We start from the raw sequence: 24,578 nt of genomic DNA, 5'->3' as shown, positions 1-24,578 counted from the left end.
TGAGGGAATGAACTGCAATTTTAAATAGGTCAGGAAAGACCTACTGAGGTGATATATGAGTAAAGATGAGGAGGTGAGAGAGTATATCAATGTCACTGCTCCACTCAGGTCTCCTCCTTTCCTTTTCCACCATTTTCGTGCCACCCGTTTCCCAGTGCAGTGTGCTTTGTTCCCAACATCCAACACCCGCAGCCCTTCTTCAGAGGATGCCTAGAGATGACACAACATAGCACCAAGCCTCGCAGGGCCCTTGCCCCATCCTTCCGCCATAACCCCAAAAGCAGGAAGAAACCAGCTGGAGTTGCTGGATGAGGCCAGAGAAAGGAGGTACTGGGGTCCCTGCTGAGGCCTTCCTGTATCTTACATTAATCCTTTACGTCTCTGATGCTTTTATATTAAAAAAGCAACTTCATGTACACAATCTCAAGCACCAGACTGCCTGTTTGTTATCCTTTGATGATCTCTTGCAATCTTTCCCTTCCACACTCTCTTTAACTAATTTCTATGTATGCCTATAAAAATATTGGAAGTGGAAGACTCAGACAGGGTTTCACTTGTCCCAGTCTTTACAAACTTCTAGAGATGCCCCGGTCATTGCTGGCACACCCCAGATGGTGGCAAAGGGCAGCCCAAGAATTCACTAAGTCACTCAAAATGTCAACACTGTTTTCAAATAATTACAGGTCAGGGAGCCCATCTGTTCCTTCTTCCTCCACAGTGGCCCACAGTGGCCAGGTGTTTATACATCCAAGGAAGGGGCTACTAATTGGCAAACCAACCTACTCATGATTTAGTAGAAAGAGCCCTGGACTAGACCAGAAAGCTGCCTCAATACACTTTTTATTGAGCATCTAACAATGGGTCAAGCCCTTAGCAGGCACTGGTAATAGCAAGATGACCAATGCAGATGGCTGTACTTTTGCTTTCAAGACACTCAGAATGCACGGGAGATGACAAACACACTCCGCTACCTACAGCGGATCAGGTACAGACTACAATAAATTGTAGAAGAATCATGATGGTGGAGAGAAAGGATTATAGGGGGTCGGGAGGGCAGGGGGGCATCACAACGAGGCCTATGAGCTGGATTCAGAAAGACAGATGAGTTTAAGCTGAAAGTGGGGGACAGTCTTTCCTGGCGGAGGGAACGGAATGAGCCAAGACAGCGTTGGACACAGACTAGTGGCACCGCGGGCGCTCCAAGGGCACCCAAGCTGGAGCAAGAGGATCAGCATCTCTGGGCTTTGGCTCAGAAACCCGAGGCAATTGCACCAGCCAGACTCGCATTTGGAAACACTGAAAAGCCCGTGTTGCTGTTCGCCGAGGCTAATGCCCGGCCGTTCAAGAAGGAAGCCCTACGAGAAGCCCGTGGGGACGGAAATTCCGCGAACCGAGCGCTCCGCGCCTCCATCCTCGGCTTGCTTAGGTATACGCTCCCGCTCACAGAGAAGGAGGAAAGAAAAAGACCGGAAAGCAAAACGCGTGGAGGCGGGCGCGGCCAGCGCGGACTCAGTGGTTCCGGGGCCTCGCTCCTGGGCGACTCCCGCAGTCTTCCGGCCCCGCGCGCGCGGAGCCGAGGCCGTGGCTCCCACCCACCCGGCGCAGCTCCGCACCTCCCGCCGCGTCGCCCGCTGCCGCTGCAGCTCCTCGCGGCCGCGGAAGCCAGGCCTCTCCGGCTGTCGGGCCCCCTCCGCCCTCTCCGCCGTGACGAATCGGCGTCCAGCTGGGAAAATACCCAAACTCGGCGTTTTAAGGAAAGCCTCAAAAAAATCTTTGACTGTACGAAGCATCAGCACGTCCTCAGTAGAAGGTTTATTTTTGTAAAGAAAGTCGGGTGGGGCCTGGACAGAAATTACGAAGAGTGTTGAAAGTGCGAGTGCGGAAGCTCGGGACGCGAGGGGCGGGGCGTGTGCGGGACAAAGGGAAGCGAGGCCGGAGCTGCCGGCGCTTTTTCTGCCCGCGGGTGAGTGTTTCCGACTGGGCGCCAGTGGATCTGGAGGGTGGCAAGTCGTGGTGTTCGGGCTTGGCTGGACTCCGAGTCCCCGGGGGTTGCTGGGGCTCAGGCTTGGCCGCGGGGCCAGAGCTGGGGGCCGGTTGCGGCCTCCCTGAGGCCTAGCGGAGCGAGGGTTGGGAGGGAGCCCCATCTGGGTTCCCTCCTCCGCGGCAAGATTTGCCCCTTCCATTAACCCCGCGAAATTGGTCAAAGCAGCTATGTATACCCCGCTTTAATGGAATTGCTGGTAACGTGCATCCTCCACAACAAATCTAAAGATCCTCAGGGAGCCCTCGGGACGAGCCAAGCCCGTGGTCCTCACCCCCCAGAATGTGGTTTCCCTTTGGTTCAGGCAGCAACCTGAGGACTCACGGTCCTAGAGTGGCGTAAAGAGCGAAAGCTCTGCAACGGTTTGGCCTCGGTTTGAAACCCAAACCTGTCTCTTCCTGGCTGTGTGTTTTTTTTGAGAAGTCATTTAAACTCGAGGAGACTCCCTCTTTTCATCTGTAAAATGGGAATAACAGTGCATATCTTGTTGATAGTTGTAATTATTAAACGAGATAGTGTAAGTAATTAGCCTGTCCCGTATAAAGTATCCAACAAATACTTATCTCGTATTTTATGCCAGGCACTGGGGACGGATCCAGTGGTAGACAAGCCTGCTCTTAGAATTTATGGTATAGCAAAGGAGAATAATAATTTTAAAGAATTAACAATGAGTGATGTACCAAGGAGCTTGTGGAGGTTACTGTCAGGGCAAGGCCTGCTGGATATTGACAGCTCCCTGAATGTGAGCAGGAAGGAAATCTGCACCAGAGCCAATGGTTTCTCCCTGTTCCTTAAGGAAAGAGGAAGAGACCCAGGTTAGGCTATTGAGAAAATAAACTACAGTGTTTCTTTCCACCGCAGGCCTCTTTTATTCTTTATGCTCCAGGGAATTCCCTGAAAATGCAAAATAGAAGCAAAATCGTGTTTGGGTCACGTAATGTTGGATGCAAGTACTCTGGTAGTCATGGAAGTTACTTGCCTTTTTTCTAAAAATGAATGTGTGTGCCTGTTCGCACTGTGGGATGTATATTGACAGCAGGAACAAGCTCACATATGTATGGTAATACTAGGACAAAATTTATTAAGAATTGAGCTAGGTACTGGGACTCCAATAATCAATTAGATGGTCCCTAATCCAGGCAGCACACAATCTAGCCATATTAACAGGTATTATGTGATATAATAATAGCAGAGATGTATATGAATTGAGCAGGAGTACAGATTAGGAAACAGTTCTGCCAAGGTAATTAATCAAGAAAGCGCCACTGAGGAGGTATGTTTTGAAATGGGATGTGAAGGGTTAATAGGAGTTTGTCAAGTAGATTCTCAGAATTTATTCCCAGCAATTATAAAGCTATTTACCACTGTAAGAAAATGTAAAGCCCATTAGCATACCGTTACATTACCTTTCGCACTGCCTGGAGGAGTAAAACACACTGCGCCATTTTTATAGTTGTTACTCTTAACGGAGGGGAGAGCAGCTACTCTACTGATCAGGGAGCTGTCAGTATCTGATAGGCCTTGTTGGGGTGGGCCCTGACGATACATCACATTCTATTGTCATTATATTTTTATCAGTCTGATTAATGTGTACATGGCATCCACAAAATGTTTTCCCATACAAGAGGTGGCTCAGTGGCATAAGAAACAACTTGCACGTACATGCCTAATACTACTTTTAATATCCCTATCGTAATTTGTTTTAGTAGTTTAATTCTGATCATCCAAATGAACTAAAGAACTAGTAAAATATGCAAAAGGCTTGGTTACTAGAAGATAATGTAATTTTACTAAGAAATACCAATTAAATTACCCTATTCTTTAGGAAAACATTCTCTTATGCTTGCTGAGTTTTGATTCTCTTTTTTTTTCTTTTTTTTCCTTTTTGTTGTTTTAGTGTCTCAGATTCATTCTTAAGGAACTGAGAACTTAATCTTCCAAAATGTCAAGTAAGTTTCATTTTTTATATTTATCAATCTATATTAATAAGAGACTAATGCCCTAGCAAATGGGAATTCCAAAATACTCTCATTTTTTTTCTTCAAAACAGGACCATTGGTAGTTTTGTTGCATAGTATTATATCTCAGTTGTTTACAAGAAGTTATTTATTTTCTTTCAAACAGAAAGACCATCTTATGCCCCACCTCCCACCCCAGCTCCTGCAACAGTAAGTTTTAATTTTCTTGTTAATGTAATAGCCAAGTCTGGCCTTGATACAAAAACCCAAATGTCTTCCAGGAACAGTCACTCAATCATCACAGCAACAGGATGAAAAATTCAGCTAAAAAACAGCACTTCCTACTAAATAAAATAACTCTTTGCATCTTACCTTGAACCAACCCCAACATTTAAAGAAACATACTACTGAAATGCCAACCTCCTATGCTCAGTTCTTTTTTTTAATAGGAAATAAGTAACAAGTTTTAACACTTCTTTCTTGTTGATCTCTATTAAGAGTCTTTAAAGTTGACACTGAATGAATGCTCATTCTGGCATTTATTATTTTCAAACCTAACCTTCAACTGGTTACATTTTTCTCTCCTTGTTTACATATAATTTTCGTATTAAAGCTTCCAGTTCTATAATAACACTCACTGTAAATCTTTATTTTCAAGCTGTTCAAGTAAGAATTTTATCTGTGGGTCAGATCCTGCTATTGAATTTTATGCCACTCCATAAATAATATTTTATTGGTTTGGGAATTAATGTTTCAAAGTGTCTAAATAATAGTTGTGAACTAGTTTTCACCCAGCAAGCTCTGACCCAGCTTGGTCAGCATGTCAAATAATTGTCCAAACTGCGAAACAAACTTAACAGTAACTCTTTATGCCTTGCTGAAATGGATTCCTTGTTTATTATTTAAAAACAAACAAAAAAAAAACACTTAACATTGATCATATCCTACAAAAGCAGTTCTTTTAACAGCTGTTAACCCTCCTTCCATACCCCCATCCCCTGAATTTCAAGCTAGTTTACTAATTAGGTCCTTGTGTAATTTTGTTTTCTCCACTAGATAACTAGTCTTAATTACTAACCCTAAGATAAATGTTTTAGTTATGTTTATCAACAAGTTGTTTTTCTTTAGTAAGATGCTTTTACAAAGAGATACTGTATCACATGTTCTCAGTTCAGTTTATATAATGTACAGTCATTAAGGTTACTTCCAGTAGATCTTAAAAGTCCTGTGTTTGCTTTGTTTTCTTAAATCAAAGAACATTTCTTATGACCATCTCCTTGGCACTCTGCTAGTGGCTGTACAGGTGGAGTTGAACAATTGAGATTCCTGACCTCAGAGAGCTAACCATGTACTTCATTTTTGGAAATGGTATACTTGTAATGTTTTAGTTTCAATTTTTTTTTTAGCTCCCCTACTTAATTTTCTTACATTATTCTCCTTATAATGTTGAACAGTGATTCTCATTGTTTATGCAAACTTTGAAGATGTCATTTTGCTGTAAATACTGCCTCAGACAATGTATAGTATCTTGAAGACACACTTGGTTTTTTGAGGTAATAAAAATAGCTCAAAAACCAAGTGTCCCCTTATGACTTCTCAAATGTAGAAAGGTATTTTTTTTTTTGCCTTTAGTCATATCTCTGTACCATTATAATTTCACACTGACACATAAATTACAGAAGACTAGGGATTAGAACATCCAGCAGAGTGGATATTAAATGTGTTATCCTCCTTCCTTTTTTTCTTCCATTCTTCCACCACCACCACCATCACAACCACCATCACCACCACCTCTACCACTCAAATGTACCACTCCAAGTAATATACACTTCTTTCGTGCCTTTAATACTTCATCTGTGTTTTGCCTACTTACATGAGCTTAATTTGCGTCTTCTATAACAATATAGACTAGAAATTGAACAGTTCTCTTTTAAAGAGTATCACATGTAATATCTACTTGAGTATCTTTTTTTCAGACACTAAGGATATGTGCAGCCGAATGTTTTAGAAAATATGTTTATTTTATAACAGCTACAACTTGGCTGGGATGTGTTAAGTGTATTTTACATTATACAATTCAGGACTGATATTGTTAATTGCATGTTAAAATGAAATTACTGTCACTTGTTTTGATTGAATTTCATTAGGTGAAATACCCTACTTTTGGTCTCTCTTTGCTACATTCTTTTTAAGCATTAGACCTTGATTCTCATAAACATTGGATGTCATAGTATTAAGTTGGTGCAAAAGTAATTGGGGTTTTGGCAATTATTTTTAACCTTTTATACCGTAATTACTTTTGCACCAACCTAGTATTAACCACAAGGGCACTGCTATATAAGAGCCCATTTGTGATCATATCAACACATAATTCACAAAAGCCAACAATTCTGTTGCTACAATGAGTACTTGTGTTTTGAAAGGGCTTAGGGCGATCAGGAAATAAGATGAGAGTTCGAGTTGGTCAACTAGAAAAGCAATTCACATTAACACTAAATGCAGAAATTGTACATGATTGACCTATGGAAGATGGACCAAAGAAGAGATGGAAGAGAAAGCCTATAAAAGAATGACTGGGTTAAAAAGATCAGACAATATCCCAGAATGAAATCCATGCATTTCTTACAAGTCTTTGTTTTGAAATCATGTATGTGACATCCATTGAATTCCAAATATGTTCTTTTCTATTGACAACTTCTGGTTTCCTGATTTGAGTCTCTTCTCATTTCTCACATTATATAAAATTATTTAAAACTGTCTTTGAAAGCAATTCATTTCTTTTTGTTTTTAGTAGATAAATACATTGGCGGCATCCATATAACTGTCAAACAAATCATGTTTTGTTTTGCATGTAAAGTGTTTTCAGAGTTCTAGTTTATCACATTTCAAGCTTTCCTATCTCAGACATTTATTGATAAATTGTTATATCATACTGTTGACCATAAAGTAATCCTGAATGTTTGAGACACTTCACTGTATTGCTTATGCCAAAAAACAAGCACACACATTCACACTCACACAAACACCACTGGCCCCTACAAAGAGGAAAAAAAACCGAAAAAACACTTGCAGACTGGTTTCTCAATGAAATAAAAAGAACAAATACAACACATCATTGCTTGTTTAAATTCAGGTTGCTTTTGCATGCCATATGCAGATCATTTTTCATTTCTGTGTTTTCCTCGTTTGAGCTCATTTCTCATTCGTGTTTTTGTCTCATTTGTTTCCATCAGCAAATGCCCAGCACACCAGGGTTTGTGGGATACAATCCATACAGTCATCTCGCCTACAACAACTACAGGCTGGGAGGGAACCCGGGCACCAACAGCCGGGTCACGGTAGGAGAATCAACTATTACAGCATCCGGCAAACAACTGGAATTGACCAGAAATGCCTTCAGAGTTAGGTCCTTTTGAATCACCAGCACAGCCATTAAAAAAATTTTTTTTAACCTGGCTTTTTGACTAGTTTAAATGTTCATTGTACGATCTTACACTGGAAAAAAAAAAATAGTGAGATCTGGATATGTATATAGAAGAAAATAATTCATTCTGTTTGGTGGTTGGTAGAGATAAAACCTTGGGCACTTAATGTGTATACTATGTGTAGACAAACGTAGAATTTCTTATGGTTAAAATAACACTTTTTGAGATGAAGAGTTATCTTTCATTTAAGGTACCATAATTGGCTTGGCATTAGGCTCAAGAACTCAGTTTCTTAGTAAAGGCTGGGCTTACAGACCTGGCTTTTTTTTTGGCTGGCCTACCAGTTTGAACTGCTACACAAAATTATTTGTCTTTTGGATTTAATAGTTGACCTTCCAACTGAGATTCATTTCTCTCCAGTTAAAAAAAGAATTTTGTGTCACTTCAAAGAATTGCAGAATGAAAGTTGAATGAAATTAATTTGAAGTACCAGATTAGATAGATATCTACAACTAGAAGTGCATTTATAATTCTTAGGATAAGGGATATGAACGGAAACTGAAGTTGTTTTATTTAACAGATCAACCTAAGAAAAATAAATAAGTGATCAACCTAAGATAATCAAAATTGGGTGATATACTTTCGACTTTTTATTTTAAAATCATCTTAAACTTCATTCAAGGAAGTTTAGGTACCAAAGAAACAAATAACTGTAAAAATGATTTATTAGAAATAAATAAATCCAAAAGCCAAATACCAGCATACATTGGAATGTGGTATTGGTGAGAATTTATGCAACCCAGAATGGCTATAAACTTTTCAATACCTGGTTTTTGTCTGCTGTATTCATAAATAATTCAATTAATGTGATTTCAAGAAAGCCCTCTCACCCTGTAGTCAAGCTAGAGCAGAAAGCTTGGAACTATCAAACTGTATGTCTATCTTGGTAAGCATATTGCTTAACTTGATAGGTTTTGTTTGTCTAAATTTTTCATTGTTTCTGCATAATTTGTACTTCATAAGCATATCAAATTTTATGTGCCATGCGTATTTCATGGTATCTGAAAAGAATTCTGACAGTGTGTGTGTGTATGCATTTCACAATGCATACAGTTTTTATGTGCATTGGTACGTGTTTTTCCCTGGCCTAAGTGTGTTGTTGCACAAGTGTAATGGGTGGCAAGGTTATCAAATGGTAAAGAACATGTTAATTTAAACAAGGAGCAGAATCAGTTCTGCATCATTCATGTTAATGCAGACAATCACTCATGAGCAGTAAACGAGAATTATTACATTTTAATAGCTCTATACAGTCAGCTCTTGATTATCTATGTTAATGGAATAGAAATGGTGGTAATATTAGAATCATTTGTATTTTGGTTTGTGTAAACATTTCTTTCTTAACTTGGATGTATGTGTGGGAATTCTGTTAAAGTGAGATCATTCAATGGAGACTTACTAGGGAAAGGGAAGTGCAAAGTGCACTCTGTCTTGGAGCCTGGGTCAATTATCTGTTTCTCCCTCTTCGTGGAGATGTTGGAACCCCACATTTGGAATGGGCACTAGCTTCAGGGTAGATTAGGATAAAAGGGTTGTTGGGCATGGAAAATACTGTTTTGGTTCTTTGTGGTTGTTTTCTTTGTATTGTCCTCTCAATACCAGATTGAAGTATAATCAAACTGCTGTTTACACTTAATAACCTGAAAGGCCTAGAAACTATGGAAACTTTTAGCCTATGCTAATCCCAGCCCCTTCAGCTTTTTGTGACCTCTCTCTTAGGTCATTGAATCATTCTCTAAAGTTTTACACTACCTTTTTTATATATCTAATTTAAGCCACGTTTAGGACTCAGTGGAACTGATTTTCACCATTATGAAAGTGTTTTATTTTAAGATGACCCCAGTTGTGTGTTACTTTAGGGGAAGGGGTGGCACTCCTATTTGGTATTGTCTGCAAATGGCCTTAAGTCGGTGACTTAAAGGAATGATTCTGTGAAGGCCTTTGAAGGAGCTTTCTGTAGGCTCCACAGAACATCTGGTTTTCCCGTAGTTTTCAAACAATAACTTTATATAGCATGTTGAAACCTTTTGGAGTGCTTCCGATAGCTATGAGATGAAAATCATTCCTAGTCCATTCTTCATTTCGATGACGATTAACATTCTCTTCAGTAAAAGTGTGAGAACAGATTGAGACAAAAAATACTAAAAAAAGCTTATTTCTGTACTTTAGTAGAAATTCCATCCCAGAAGAAAACCCTTACATGAGATTCTACCAGAGAAACAGCTGAGAATTAGGGAAGAAACAACCATAAAAAACTCTTGAGTAGCCAAAATAAATTTCACAAAATCATGGACGTATTCCTTGAGAGAGTCCTGCGACCTTATGTAAGCACAGTTTTAACAAGCATAATTACTTATTTTCCCCCAACTTATTGCCAGTTAGAAGCAGAAAATTGGAAAGAGGGACAATTGCTGCCAGAAGTAGATTTCCTGATAACCGCAAGGAAAGAAATAGCTTAAAAAGGAAATGTACCCTCCAAAAGCATAACCACTGGGCCATTTTATAAAGGGGCCAATAGGTTTTCATACTTCAAACTAAAGATTACAGCAAAGCACTGGTTGTGTGTTGAGTGCAAACTGCTTTTTTTAAAAAAAAAAAAAAAAAGAAATTTTAATTTAAGACGTTATAGAGAGATGTCTGTCTCAGATGGTAAATAAATTAGGGGTATTTAATGATACAAATCTTTAGTATCCTGAAAATAAGTTAGAATTTAACTTTGTTGTTATTGTTTGGGTTTTGTTTTCTTTGTATTTGTAAATTGGTCAAACGTAATGAAAATATGAACCGAATATATAGGTGATTTGGATTCCTTTCTTTGGGAGAAAGGAAGAGAAATAAGCAAATCCATTAATGTTATAAAATGCAGTTCTTTGAAAAATATCAAAGAGCACATATTACTATAATTTGTCTTTTAAGTGTTTAAATTCAACATATTCAAGACATTTTAGAATTCTTTGCCTCTTTGTTAACAGAGGTCTACCAACTTCAATAATTGGCACAATTCCCACTTTATTTGTAACTCACTTCATGATATTCTGAAGGTTTGTGTTAGATATGAATTGGAAATGCTTTCTAATCACTTCACGTATGAAGAATCAGACTGGTGTGTGTCTTGCTCCGAATCCACGACATAAGGTTAGCCTTGTAGGAATCTCCGACCCTCACCTCCTGAAAGAACTCCTGCAGACGCTGAGATAGATATTCTCTTACTATTCATACCACCACTGTTGACAGTTTCCATCCCCCATTGCTCACCTCCCTCCATTGCCCACTGCGGGCTGAAAATGGGGTCTGTCTGTATGGGCACCAGCGTGAAGTGTGGTCAGAATGTATGGGAGGAGTGGGAATAGAGGAAATACTGTTTCAAAGGTAAAATACTTTCTAATAATTGTGTGTGTGAAGAAGCACAGTTATTGACAAGTATATAGGGATGGAGGGAGACCCTCATCACAGGAAGAGGAAGCATTGTTTGAAAGCAATGGAATGGAGTGCATACATGCTAAATCTCTGAGCCTTTGGATGAAAAATAAGGTTATGATTCTGGGGTCCCAGCCCAGAACAGAGGAGTTTCCCTGGGGTTTTATCACAGCAGCTACAGAAAAGCAAGGGAACAAGACGTCTCTCAAGTTTTCTTATAAGGCTTTGCACTTCCCCCTTGCCCAGCAAGGAGAATCAATACAGGGGTCTGCCAGAAATTGGAAGAAAATGAAAGTAATTCAGCCACTTTATTCTGCAAATGTAATCATTTATGTTAAGATATAGTCAGAAATAGGCTAAGTTCAGAAACAGGCATTCTTGGATGGGAGTTATGTGGGGTGCCCACTAGGAGCTATCTGGTATCTCCTGCCTGAGTATTAGCCCTTAGAAAGAAATGAGCTCTTTGTGTTCCTTTTTTGTTTTTCCCCTCTAACCCACTTTTTTCTTTGCCTTTATAAAAAATAGTTTTCAGTCTCCCCTCCTCCTCTTCTGTTTTCCTTTTCCTTTCTATGTATTCCCCAAATTTTTATAAGAGAGTGGAGTACCATAAGGTCTCAAAAATAACCAGGCCCCATGTCTGCCATTTCTCTGTTCCTGGTGAACTTGTTCACTCCTATGCTATTATTAGGACTAAGGACCAGAAAAGGAATGACTTCAGTTCACACTTCTTGATCCCCTTTATAGAAAACCACTAGATAGGGACATAGAACCTTAAGAAAAATAAAAGCTCTTGTCATGATAAAGGAGCAAAGGGTTTTTGTTACCTGTTTTTGAATGTAGGAAGTAGTTTTTGTGGTGGTGATGTTGTTTGCGTGGGGGGTGTATTCCTAAATAGTACAAAGGGATACAAAGACCCCTGTACACAGTGTGTGGTAAGTGATAAAGGAGTTCAGATTCTGGTGCAGATAATCAAGTGTTGACTGTATGCGTTATGATAAATTCGGCAAAATAAAAGGTGCCAGGTAATGTCCTAAATGTGGGACATGTGATAATATAACCATATATTTTCGATGTATGGATTATTATGTAATAATTTATTTGTTCTTACAGCCAGCTTGTCAAAGCAATAGCAATAAACTGCTAAGTAAAATATTTAAAAATCATGTGCTTAAAGTCATTTTCTTTATTTTCTTTTGATGTGAACATTTCTGAATTTGCAGTGATAGCTATTTTCAGTGGAGAAAATATAAGAATCTTGTATCCATGGACGAGTAGAAGGCGCATTAGAATTTTTTAAGGCACTCTCTTTTCATCCTTGCTCGTGAACTTCTTGCCATTGAGTAATGAATGTATTTAACTCTTTTGTAGGCATCCTCTGGTATTACGATTCCAAAACCCCCAAAGCCACCAGATAAGCCGCTGATGCCCTACATGAGGTACAGCAGAAAGGTAGGTGCCCAGCAGCCGGAAAGGAGTAAGGACTGCTGCCTTTGCTTCTTTGCTTTCCGTCAGTTTTCAGATTGGCTTAGCCAGCTTTTCTGTGCATAGTCTGAGAAAAGGATAAAGAACTGCAGTTTTTAATGACATTAGTTCTAATTCTAAAATTCCAGGACTAAAATCCAACAAGAAGAACATGATTAAACAAACTGTTAAAACCCTTAAGAGGATGTTATATAGCCAATGTTATGTAGTCTTTGGAGACTATTTAATGACATGAGAAGAATGCTAAGTGAAAAAAGGAATATAAGATTATATGTATTAGTGTCTTATTTTTATAAAAATAATAGCAACTACCTGTTAGTTTGAAGGGGAAAAAAGCCTAGAACACAATGGTTATCTCTAAATAGTAAGCTTACGGTAATTTTTGTTCTCTTTATACTCCTTTGAATTTTTCCTTTTTTTTTGGTGATGAAAGTACATAACTCTTAAAATAAATACGGCCAATATCTTTATTAAAGACAAGAGCATTTAGCTATTTTCACCACTATTTAGAAATTTTTTAATTTTTGGTCATAATTATATGTATATTTGATGATACGTTATATTGTGCAGATTAACCACTTTCCTTCTAAATTTTTGTAAACTTTTATTAGAGAGACACAGACTGTTATTGAGTTATCTCATCTTAAGTGTCTACAGTGATTGGCGATGTCTGATTTCTGCCTTAAAGTCATCCAGCAGACTATAGATGAGATGCAGTTGGCCGACTGTTATCTGCAGCAAGCTAATGAGAGCATAGAGATTTGATACTACTCCCTCTGCTTCTGTTTATGTTTTAAAATTTCCATATTAAAAAGTATTTTTAAAGATCTGTATTTTTTAGGCATCAATACTAAAATTTCAACTGTTTCCTTTTTAAGGTCTGGGACCAAGTAAAGGCTTCCAACCCTGACCTAAAGTTGTGGGAGATTGGCAAGATTATTGGTGGCATGTGGCGAGATCTCACTGATGAAGAAAAACAAGAATATTTAAACGAATACGAAGCAGAAAAGGTAGAATGGGGACTGCAGTGGGATGGATCCAGTGTAAAAGACATAAAGATTTGCTTATTACTTATAAAAGGAGCGTAAGATCTAATCAGACAGCTGAGGCTGCACTGAGGCTTTGCGTGGAGCAAGTCACTTAATTTTCTCTAGGCTTCAGCTTCCTCACCTGTAAAAAGTAGCTAATTATCTTTTGATATTCAAATGAGATGACATAGGTATTCATTATAATCTGTAAAATGTTAATTATAAAACTGAAAAACATTTGAATTTCAGATAGAGTACAATGAATCTATGAAGGCCTACCATAATTCCCCCGCATACCTTGCTTACATAAATGCAAAAAGTCGTGCAGAAGCCGCTTTAGAGGAAGAAAGTCGACAGAGACAGTCTCGCATGGAGAAAGGGGAACCTTACATGAGCATTCAGCCTGCTGAAGATCCAGATGGTAAAAAAAAAAAAATGGGGTTTGGTTTATGCTTCCTGTGAGAAATATGAGAAATCTCTTAAGTTTAATTTTTTACTTCCTATCCTAAATACAAAACAAAACATAATTTTAGTGACATTTCAATATTTTGGTTATTTTTAGTAAGATTTATATGTGAATTTCCCACAAGAAAAAGAAATATCCTTTATAGTGCAGAAATGAGCAAAAACTCTTTATTGTTTATCAAAATCTCTGTACTTGAAAAGCATGAATGGTTTTTGAGTCATAATCAGAATTTTGCCTCTGCTGCTTTTTAAAAGCTAAATGCTTTCTAGTTATATCCTGTTATTGGTTCCCTAAATTATGAATTAAAGGCTCTTAAGAGAGAAAGTTGATGAGTGGGAGGAAGCATTATGAAGTTTCTTTCCCAGTTAATTGAGAAGTCCAACTAGAATTTATAAATGTAGCTCATGATAACTCTCATGTGGGTACACACATACAAATTTTATATACGCACACAGCAGAGCTTCCTCATTGGCGCTTCATAAATAGTTTGCAGATATGCAGATTATACCCCTGGTCCCGTGCAGCCAGGCAGGATCTGAAGCTGCCAGGAGCCCCAGAACTAGCCTCCTCCAGCGGTAAACATACTCATCCACATATCAAGCATGCTGTACAAATATTTTCTGTGTGTGCCACTATGATATGGAAAAGGTTGGAAGCTCTCACTACAAGCAAATAAAAACCATCAAAGTAATTTAAGATGCCATTTTAAAGTAGCAGTAACAAAGAGGAAGCTTGTAAGAATTTGAAAGAAGATACCATTGAGAGAGGAAACAATAATACTACCTAAAGGCATGAATAAACTGGTAATACTTAAAAGGAGAGAAAAACAAAAATGATATTTTAAAAGGATGGACTGGGATACTGATCAATAATTCTCAGAAATGCAGAACAGAATATAATGATAAGTATAGTGACTAGCTATAGAATAGAAACAATATTAAGTGTTAAGCAGAATCAACCATCCTAAAGACACACTAGCATAGTCAGACCTTAATTGCTCAGATTGGATGATTAATGCAAGAACATACAGAACTAAAGATTAGAAGAAGATCCAGTCTACAGATAATTGGAACGATAGGGCTCAGTATAAGAGGAAACAAAGGCTAGCAACATAGAAGCCATAAGTAGAAAATAGTTTTCATTAGATGAAAGATAAGAGCATGAACATTGAGAAACACTGAAGAGATGCACTCAGGAACAATCCTCAAAAAATGTTCCTTTTCTCTATTTTTCAAACTTCTGCCCATTACGTTTTTTAAGTTTAAGATCGGATCTTAAAGCTACTAGTAAGAGGGACAGGTGATAATTAAGATGCTAGGATAAGAGTGACTTTAGACCTGGAATTTTATCCCTCAGAACTGAGTAGAAAGCAAGACTTGGGAGGTGGAAATGTACATAAACCAAGAGAGGCAGCATGTCCATGAGTGACAGTTGCTAACTTTCTTAACGAAGACGACTATTAAACCACCTACAAGACATACGCAGTTATCCACACAAGACAGGGAAAGCTTTTTAAAATGACATTTTAGAATATTCATGAGATAAATAACTGGTGAATTCGAAAATAACTAGAAATAGAAGCCCCCCAACCCCCCAAAAAAATCAGATAACTGAAGTGTAAAAAAAGACAAGCACAAATTGCTAAGACTATTTTTCCTACTGTTGGTCAACATTGGGACCATATAAATGAAAGAAAGCAAAAAAAGGTAACTTAGATGGAAGTACCACAAATGTACCATATATAATCATTAAGTGTGACTATGAAAACTTCTTTAAAAAGTTCAGAATTTTTTAAAATGTTACCGTGTTTCCCTGAAAATAAGACCTAGCCGGACAATCAGCTCTAATGTGTCTTTTGGAGCAAAAATTAATATAAGACCTGGTCTTACTTTACTATAAGACCAGGTTTAATATAATATTAATATAATACCGGGTCTTATATTAATTTTTGCTCCAAAAGACGCATTAGAGCTTACTGTCTGGCTAGGTCTTATTTTTGGGGAAACATGGTATGCATATAAACCAGGTTTATACCCTATGTATATGAATTCGAGTGGATGCAAACAATGTAATGCCTTTACACACTGACAACTATATACGTGTATAAATTGCTACAAATTAAAAGTAAAATTTGTTTTTCTCGTAAAATTACTTCAGGGTGTTAGTCGTCTTGTAATCTAATAAAATTTATATGATGGTCTGGGAAACTGAATATTGCTAGAGAGAATGTTTTTCTGCAGTGGGTATTTTCACTACTTGAATATTACAGTGTAGTGCTGTGGTGACAAAGACACCGCCCAATTCATATGTTATCATCAGTTATAAATGCCTTAAATTACTACCAAGGGAGGGAAACATTTGGCAGAATTTCAGTTTTGGTATCATATGCAGCCTTCACGTTAATTTCCAGGCCAAAAGACACATGGTTATATCTCATTTGTGTTTCAACCAAATCCTTCTCAAACACGTTATCATTTCTTAAAGATTTTGTGAGAAAAACCAATACTTTGGCCAATGAAGACAGTATGTCCTGTGTGGTTTTTATCCAGTGACTGCCCCAGTGTTCCCATGATGCCCTTTAGACCTACTTACAGACCAGTGAGAGCCATGGCTCCTTGGTGATTAAGTATTATACCCTTGTTACACTCTCCTATTTATGGTTATTGGTGACCTAACTTCCAGAACATCTTGTTAATTCCAGATTATGATGATGGCTTTTCAATGAAGCATACAGCCACCGCCCGTTTCCAGAGAAACCACCGCCTCATCAGTGAAATCCTTAGTGAGAGTGTGGTGCCAGACGTTCGGTCCGTTGTCACAACAGCTAGAATGCAGGTCCTCAAACGACAGGTCCAGTCCTTAATGGTTCATCAGGTAAAGTGACAAAACATTTGTTAAAATAAATTGGGCTTATGCCAGAGATCCTAGGTGACCTGACTCTATAATGCATCTGTACGCCTGTTAAATATTTTTGTATTCATTCTAACCTGTTTCTGATTCAGGGAAGAGGTTTGACCTTTCCCAGAGATTTAATAAGTTTGTCATTAAAACTGTAACATAGAGCCTTGTAATGGAAAGTACATCCTTTAGAGTTTTGAGACATCCTATCAACCTTTACTGCTTTACTCGATATTTAATTCCAAAGAAATTGCTCAGGCCTGAAACAGTATTCTTGAACGTCATATACTTATTAATCACAGTGATTCCTCTAAGCTAAATTTTACTTTTCTAAAATCTTAGCTAGTCACATTATGTAATAAATGATTTAAATTAAAAATTCAAAACATTTGTTACAGTATAAGGAAATGGGAACTATTAAAAAATGAGACATGTTTTCTGTGTTTGACACTTGCTTTAGAGAAAACAATTCAGTAATTATAAAGCCTGATCATATGTCTTACAGCGAAAACTAGAAGCTGAACTGCTTCAAATAGAGGAACGACACCAGGAAAAGAAGAGGAAATTCCTGGAAAGCACAGATTCATTTAACAATGAACTTAAAAGGGTATCAATTTAATGTGTTAACTATACTTTTGTCACTGTGTCTGTTACTTTTTTTCCTCATTCTTTTTTCCAAAATAAGCTTTCGTTGAATATTGTGCACTATGAAACAGAGGTAACTTTGCTATAACTGGTAGATATTTATAGTCATTCCCATTTTCTGGCAAAATTGTAATAGGTTTGAAATACATAGTACCATGTTTCCCAAAAATGAGACCTAGCCAGACCATCAGCATTAATGCGTCTTTTGGAGCAAAAATTAATATAAGATCCGATCTTACTTGAATATAAGACCCAGTCTAATAAAATACATAATGTAATATAATGTAAGACCGGGTCTTATATTAATTTTTGCTCCAAAAAACACATTAGAGCTGATGGTCCAGCTAGGTCTTATTTTCGGGGAAACATGGTATGCACACATGTACTAGGCCTATAGACTCTAGAACCTTCTGATGTTTTAATTTAAACTTTCGTGCAATCATGAATTATTTTCATTTTATTGAGATTTATTCATCAAATGTCTTCCTTAGATGTAGTTCACAGTTTGCACTTTGTATCAAAACAGGTAACTCTAGTGCTTGGTAGTCTGAAATATATTATCAAATGAAAGCCTTGTATATAATCCAGTACTTGCAGCGTTGCTTTACCAGCTGTTTTATAATAGTTGATATTACTTGGCTGCTTGAGCTACTTTCTTTTCCTGTAGTCACAAAAGTCTTGGAGAAGACCTAGAACCATGTTTTTTTTCTCCCATGTATAGGTATGTGTATGTGTATATGTGTATAGATCATAGCCAAGAAAACCCACTTTTGAAGTAATTTCTCTGGTTCAGAGATTGTAAAGAACATTACCCTGTTTCCCCGAAAATAAGACCTAGCCGGAAAATCAGCTCTAATGCGTCTTTTGGAGCAAAAATTAATAGACCCGGTCTTATTTTACTGTAATATAAGACCGGGTCTTATATTAATCTTTTGTTCCAAAAGATGCATTAGAGCTGATTGTCCGGCTAGGTCTTATTTTCGGGGAAACACGGTACTGAGAGTTTTTTTTTTCTTCTGACCATTAGTTGTGCGGTTTGAAAGTAGAAGTGGATATGGAAAAAATTGCAGCTGAAATTGCACAGGCAGAGGAACAGGCTCGCAAAAGGCAGGAGGAAAGGGAAAAAGAGGCAGCAGAACAAGCTGAACGCAGTCAGAGCAGTATTGTTCCTGAGGAAGAGCAAGCCGCTAATAAGACCGAAGAAAAGAAAGAAGATGAGAGCATTCCAGTGGAGACAGGTAATCTCTCCATTGACACCAAAATAAATGTCAAGGGTTTTTACAGCTGTCTTTAATTTTGATTTCTTTCTCAGTACTTTCCAGAAGTCACTCCATTAATCGTGCCTGTTGAATTATTCTCTATGTGACCTACCCATTTCTTTCCAAATCTTAATCTCTTATACTAGAATCACTTCAAATGTTGGTATCAGTACAAAACAGCAGTGGTGTGTTGTCTTTAGTCTTGCTATTTGAGGTCTTGGTTATTTGCCCAGATTGAGTCATGTCATTTTTTGGCCTGGGAATATAAAGTACAATGGCATAATGGGTAAGGATACTGGACCTGAAGTCAGATCTGGATCTAACACTGCTTCACCACTTGCTGGCACTGTGACTTTGGAGACGTTACTTACTCTCAGTTCCCTCACTTGTAAGTATTCTAGTACCTGCCTCTGAGAGTGAGTTTCAAAGGATAAATAAGAAAATGTACATATAATCATTCAGTTTTGGATTTGATATGGTATTGGCACTCAGTGTTTTAACCTTTGTTGCTAAAAGTTGTTTAAATAAGATGTGGACATTGCTGTTAAGATCAGTTATCTTTAGTATCCTAGGACAGGATACCTATAAAATCCACCAGCCAAATCCTGCCTGCCACCTTCTTTTGTAAATAAAGTTTTATTGGAACACAGTCACACCCATTTGTTTACATACTCTCTGTGGCTGCTTTGTGGCCACAACAGTATAGTTGAGTGGTTGCAACAGAGACTGCCTGGCCCACAAAACCTAACATATTTCCTATCTGCCGTATTTCCCCGAAAATAAGACCTAACCGGAAAATAAGCCCTAGCATGATTTTTTTAGGATGCTCGTAATATAAGCCCTACCCCAAAAATAAGCCCATTAAGATCGTCAGCCAGACGGATGCATTTAGTACATCCGTTGCAACACACGATGGACATATTGAATTATAAAATAATAATATTAATGTATAATTAAATATAAAATAATATTGACATTAATACTTAAGTGATAATATAAATTATAATTAAGTATTTGTAAATACCCAAGTGGGTGCCTGTCGACGAGATGTAAACGCCTATGTAAACAGATGAACTTGAGACTTATTGCCAAATGACTAATCGGAGTACAGGCACAACGCACGAATAACGTGTGCACTTGATAACGGAGGGATGTGGTTGTGTCTAATGAATCTTCACAATTCAATACATCGTGTGTTGTAATGAACGTACTTAATGTACTTATGTCAAATAAATGTTTTTTGAATTTTGGTGCCTGCAATTTTTCGTCGCTTTTGTGTGGACCATCATTCTTAACTGTCATCATTTTTGTTGCCACTCCTGTCTCGTAAGTCTTCAATTAAGACTTGATTTAATGGTATATTTAAAGGGAATAATATTTTGACCCCCAGACAAGATGAGTGCAAAAAGAAAGCTATTCTGTTGAGTACAAGAAAGGAATCGTGGAGAACTCCCAGGGCAAGAATCTTAGGGCTTTCTACAAAGAGAAGAAGTTGGATCTCCAAATGGTCTGAAAATGGCGAGCAAAGTACGATAACCTCAGTCAACAGGTGGACGAGGGAAATGCTAAGAAGCGCAAGTGTGGATCAGGTCGGCAACCATTATTTCCTGAGCTGGAAGACATCATCTGTGAATGCACTGCAGACAGAAGAGCAAAGGCTTTGGTTGTGCGCAGGGCTGATATTCAAGCATTTGCCCTTGCAATGGCACCACAGTTAGAAATATCCCCAGAAGAATTCAAAGCATCACAACACTGGCTGGACGGCTTCCTTCAGCGATATGAACTGTCTCTAAGATCGACAACACTGTTCAAGCTGGAAGATACTAAGTTATTAAACGTGCACTTGCATTCAAGTCTTTTGTTGATGGCATTGACTTTTCTAAATACCAACTCTCCAACATGATTGCTATGGATGAAACTGCAATGTTTATGGGCCAAGGATCCCAAATGACAATTGATCAGAGGGGTGCCTCGTCAATCTACATTCCCTCCACTGGTTACAAAAGTGCACGTGTTTCCTGTATTTTGGCAATACATCTGGATGGAAAGAAAGCTCCACCTCTAATCATCACTAAGGGCAAAAAAGATAAGATTGAATGTGTTTCAGGCATTTATGTTCTTGAAACCAAAAAAGCGTGGTGCAAGCAAGGAAGTGGGTCGATTTAGTGCTGCCACTTGTTTTGCGAGGTGGCCAAAGAGGTCTGCTAGTCTGGGATTCAGCCAGCACTCACCGCGCTAAAGACATGAAGAACCTCCTAGCAGAGAGAAGAATAGATCAAATAATGATTCCCGCAGGAATGACTGCCTATCTCCAGACTCTTGATATTGCAATAAACAAGCCATTCAAGGACCATTTGCGCATGGAAATCAATGACTACATTGAAAATAGAATGGAGAGAAATCAGCGTGGAAACTCTTTGAAGCCTAGCCTGCAAGATGTCGTGACTTGGGTGAAGAATTCGTGGGATAAAATCACTGACAGCTGTGTTGCCAATGCTCTACGAGCAGGCTACATGGACAAGAAGTGCTCATTTAAGGAGAGCTCTGTTGCTGAGCATGAGAGATTGGGGCCAATGGTTCTACAGGAAATGGAATCGCAAGAAATTCAAGCCAGATTTCGGGGTTTGGAGAGTTATGATGATGTTCCAGAAGAAAATGACATGACTGTATTTGAGTAAATGTAGTTTTTGTACATGAATAAATGTAGATTGCTGTACATGAATAAATGTAGATTGTTATACATGAAAAAATAAGACATCCCCTGAAAATAAGCCCTAATGCATCTTTTGGAGCAAAAATTAATATAACACCCGGTCTTATTTTGGGGGAAATACAGTACAAGTAGCCTTTACAGAAAAGTTTGACCCCATCCTAGAAAAATTCTTATTTCCAGGTGTACTCATTTTCCTGATTAAAAGCATTCCTCAAAGCAAAAAATAATAACATGAAAACTTACATAAAGTACTGATTAAATCAACCTCCTGGCACAATTTCATCCCTGCCCAATGTACTATGTAAACAGGAGTAAGCTAAAGTATAATGGGGTACAGCCAAAGGCTTCCTGGACCATCATTGCAAGAAGTGGAAGGAACACTGGTCATGCTTAGTATTCAGCTGACAACTTCTGAATTGACAGCTGGAAAATATCTCATGGAATATAGATACCGTTACCAAATACTTCTACAAAATTTAATTCAGATTAACATTTCAGATAGTCAAATTCTAAGTTTCATTATCTGAGCCTTTTTCTGTTTTGTGTAAACATGTTTTTTATCTTAACAAAATTTGAAGCATGAGCACATTTTGTGATTATAGCAAGAGCTAGAGAACTAGAGTATGGTTCTTTGCTCATTTTGCAACTAAACGGAACACTGTCCTTTGCCTCTGTTTTGTCATCTATGAATAGAGCATAGCTATAGGTCTTTACTCAGTCTATCCCTCTAGCTCAAGAAAAAAACAACTGAAGAAAATTTTTTGAAGCTATTAGAGCAAAAACCTCATGCTCTTGATTTCTTACAGGAAACAACCGAGCATGACTTTTAACAAAGCACTTAATATATCGAGCTTGTATCATTTCCACACCTGCTTTCTCACTGATTAAATCCAAAGCTCCCCACAACAGCATTGTCCAATAGAAATAAATGTAAGCCAGTGTAATTAACAAATTTTCTACTAAGACATTGATTTTAAAATAAAGCGAAAAAGAAATTAATTTAATATATTTAATTAACCCAGTATATCCTAAATAATACTTCAACACATAATCAACATTTTGTAAAGTATTAATTCTTTACATTCTTTTTTCATACTAAGTCTTCAAAATCCGATGTGTATCTTATACCTACAGCACATCTAAATTTGCAAACCAAGTTTTCATCATAAATACTCGATCTGTATTTAGATTTCATAAGTTTACAGTTAAAAATTAGATTTTTAAACACACAGTTGTCTCAAACATCCTAAAAGTTTCTCAGTCACACTAGCTCACTTTAAGTGCTTAATAGCCACATGTGGTGAGTGGCTGCAGTGCAGCTCTAGATTGTCAGCATAATTAGAAGAGTATGTTTTTGTCTGGGAACTAACAGTGACAAATGTGTGATTACAGAGGAGACACACCTGGAAGAAACGACGGAAAGCCAGCAGAATGGGGAAGAAGGCACATCGACTCCTGAGGACAAGGAGAGCGGGCAGGAAGGGGTGGACAGTATGGCAGAGGAAGGGACCAGTGACAGCAACACTGGCTCTGAGAGCAACAGTGCAACAGTGGAGGAGCCACCGACAGATCCAATACCAGAAGACGAGAAAAAAGAATAAATGTTGCCTTGTTTTATGTGTTCTAAATACTTTTTTAAATGGAAAAAAAAAAAAAATTTTTGAGTTTTAATGGTGTTATGTGGTTTGTGTATTAATATTTTTCTTGTCCATATCACACCACCAAAGGTTTTTGGACCATTTAGCATCATGAGCTGAATGGCATAGTCACCTTAAGTGGTTGTGAAGATGGCTCTTCTTTAGATCTTGTTTCTAGTCTTCAACTGTTGAAAGCCTCAGAATTTAAATTGAGAAAATGCCCACCTCTTGTAGAGAATTATCCTTTGATGCTGCAAAATACACTCTTACAAATGCCTTCCTACAGCTCAACTGGGGTGCTTACCAAAGCCATAGCTTTAAATCTTCTCAGTCCCCAACCACAGCTCCCTGAAAGTTCCCTTTCCTGTTTACTTCCACAAAGAGTAGCTTCTTGAAAATGTAATCATGTGTGAGTATACGTTTCTTCACTTACCCTTTTTTCTTTGTAATCAATATCAGATGCCAAGAGTGTGTTAAGGTGTTGAGTGTACCTGCAACTACACTTGGATCGCGTTGATCCAGAAATAGTCTCCATAGTTAAGAGTAGTTACTAGCTTATGAAGTAGTCATTAAGGTGAACATGGCACATAGGCACTATACTACCTTTTGTTGTAATTAATATTGGGTGTGTCCTGGTAAATTCATCCTTAACTGTACAGAAAAAAAAATTATTTTTATCATGTTTCCAAAGACAATAAATCACAAAGCTCAAGGAATTGAATATTCTTGCAATGGAGTGTATGACTTCGAAATGATTAACTCATTCTAGAAGAAAACCAGCTGAGAAATTAAGTTCATCCACTTGAAATTGTTTTACAATAAGACATTCAAAACCTCAAGGCTCAGGATCCCATAGGTCAGAGCCTACCTTTTTGATAAACTTAGTGTAAAGTCTTAGAGACTAGAAGCGAGATAATTTGTGACACGTATGCTTCCCAAAAACTAGAATAGATTTTTACTGAATAGTGGTATATCTGATGGTATATGTTTCTTAAGGTCCAAATGTAATAAAAAAAAAATGGAAGAAAAAGTCTCAGTGTTTTTAATGCACTAAATATTTGTATGCAAAACAAACAATTTTGTTACTGTAATGCAATGACAGTATGAAGTGGCCACTCAGAGCCATTACAGATTTGCATACTCGGCCCTGTCTCTCCCAACTGTAAAAACTGCTGTACTACTAGTAAGTTCATTTCTACAAGACACTTGGGAAAATTAGTTTCCTTATGTTATAGTCAGGTCACATAGGGACGTTGGTCTTTGACTCCAAAACTGATGGAAACTGACGTATACACATGGAAGCCCTCTGCTTACATACAAATAGCTTCCCTATATGGGCAAGATTTCATTTATAGTGAATTCACTGCTGAGCATGGCACATACAGACCACTCTACATTCAGCCTCCTGCGAGGAGGGAAGGAAACAATGTTGGGTGGAAACAACCCTTGATACCTGTTTTTCTAAATAGTACATGAAATCTTTCTCCTGTTTCTTTGTGAATCAAGTTTATCACATAGATCTGTTTCTGGGTGTCAGGCATTGCAGGGC

At 37.9% G+C, this 24,578-nt stretch overlaps 1 protein-coding gene across 4 annotated transcripts; it reads left to right on the top strand.

Annotated features, from left to right (window-relative positions):
* The first annotated feature begins 1,534 nt into the window (after window positions 1–1,534).
* On the top strand, window positions 1,535–24,050 carry SMARCE1 (SWI/SNF related, matrix associated, actin dependent regulator of chromatin, subfamily e, member 1). 4 transcript variants are annotated; one of them, XM_033089992.1, is made up of 11 exons: window positions 1,535–1,963; window positions 3,939–3,990; window positions 4,166–4,209; window positions 7,233–7,337; window positions 12,270–12,350; window positions 13,262–13,393; window positions 13,661–13,832; window positions 16,579–16,751; window positions 17,281–17,382; window positions 18,448–18,658; window positions 22,785–24,050. In XM_033089992.1, exons 2-11 carry the CDS (start codon window positions 3,984–3,986, stop codon window positions 22,991–22,993), a joined length of 1,236 nt encoding a protein of 411 aa, XP_032945883.1. In that variant the 5' UTR covers window positions 1,535–1,963; window positions 3,939–3,983; the 3' UTR covers window positions 22,994–24,050. The 4 variants fall into 4 exon arrangements, with proteins under 4 accessions (XP_032945883.1, XP_032945884.1, XP_032945885.1 ...); XM_033089993.1 differs by lacking the exon at window positions 4,166–4,209 and having other exon boundaries at window positions 22,785–24,048; XM_033089994.1 differs by lacking the exon at window positions 7,233–7,337 and having other exon boundaries at window positions 22,785–24,048.
* The last annotated feature ends 528 nt before the right edge of the window (window positions 24,051–24,578 follow it).

Source organism: Rhinolophus ferrumequinum, chromosome 21 (genome assembly GCF_004115265.2).
Source record: "Rhinolophus ferrumequinum isolate MPI-CBG mRhiFer1 chromosome 21, mRhiFer1_v1.p, whole genome shotgun sequence".
Lineage (NCBI taxonomy): Eukaryota > Metazoa > Chordata > Mammalia > Chiroptera > Rhinolophidae > Rhinolophus > Rhinolophus ferrumequinum.
Note: the sequence above shows the minus strand (reverse complement) of the source record. Positions and strands in the feature narration are given on the sequence as shown.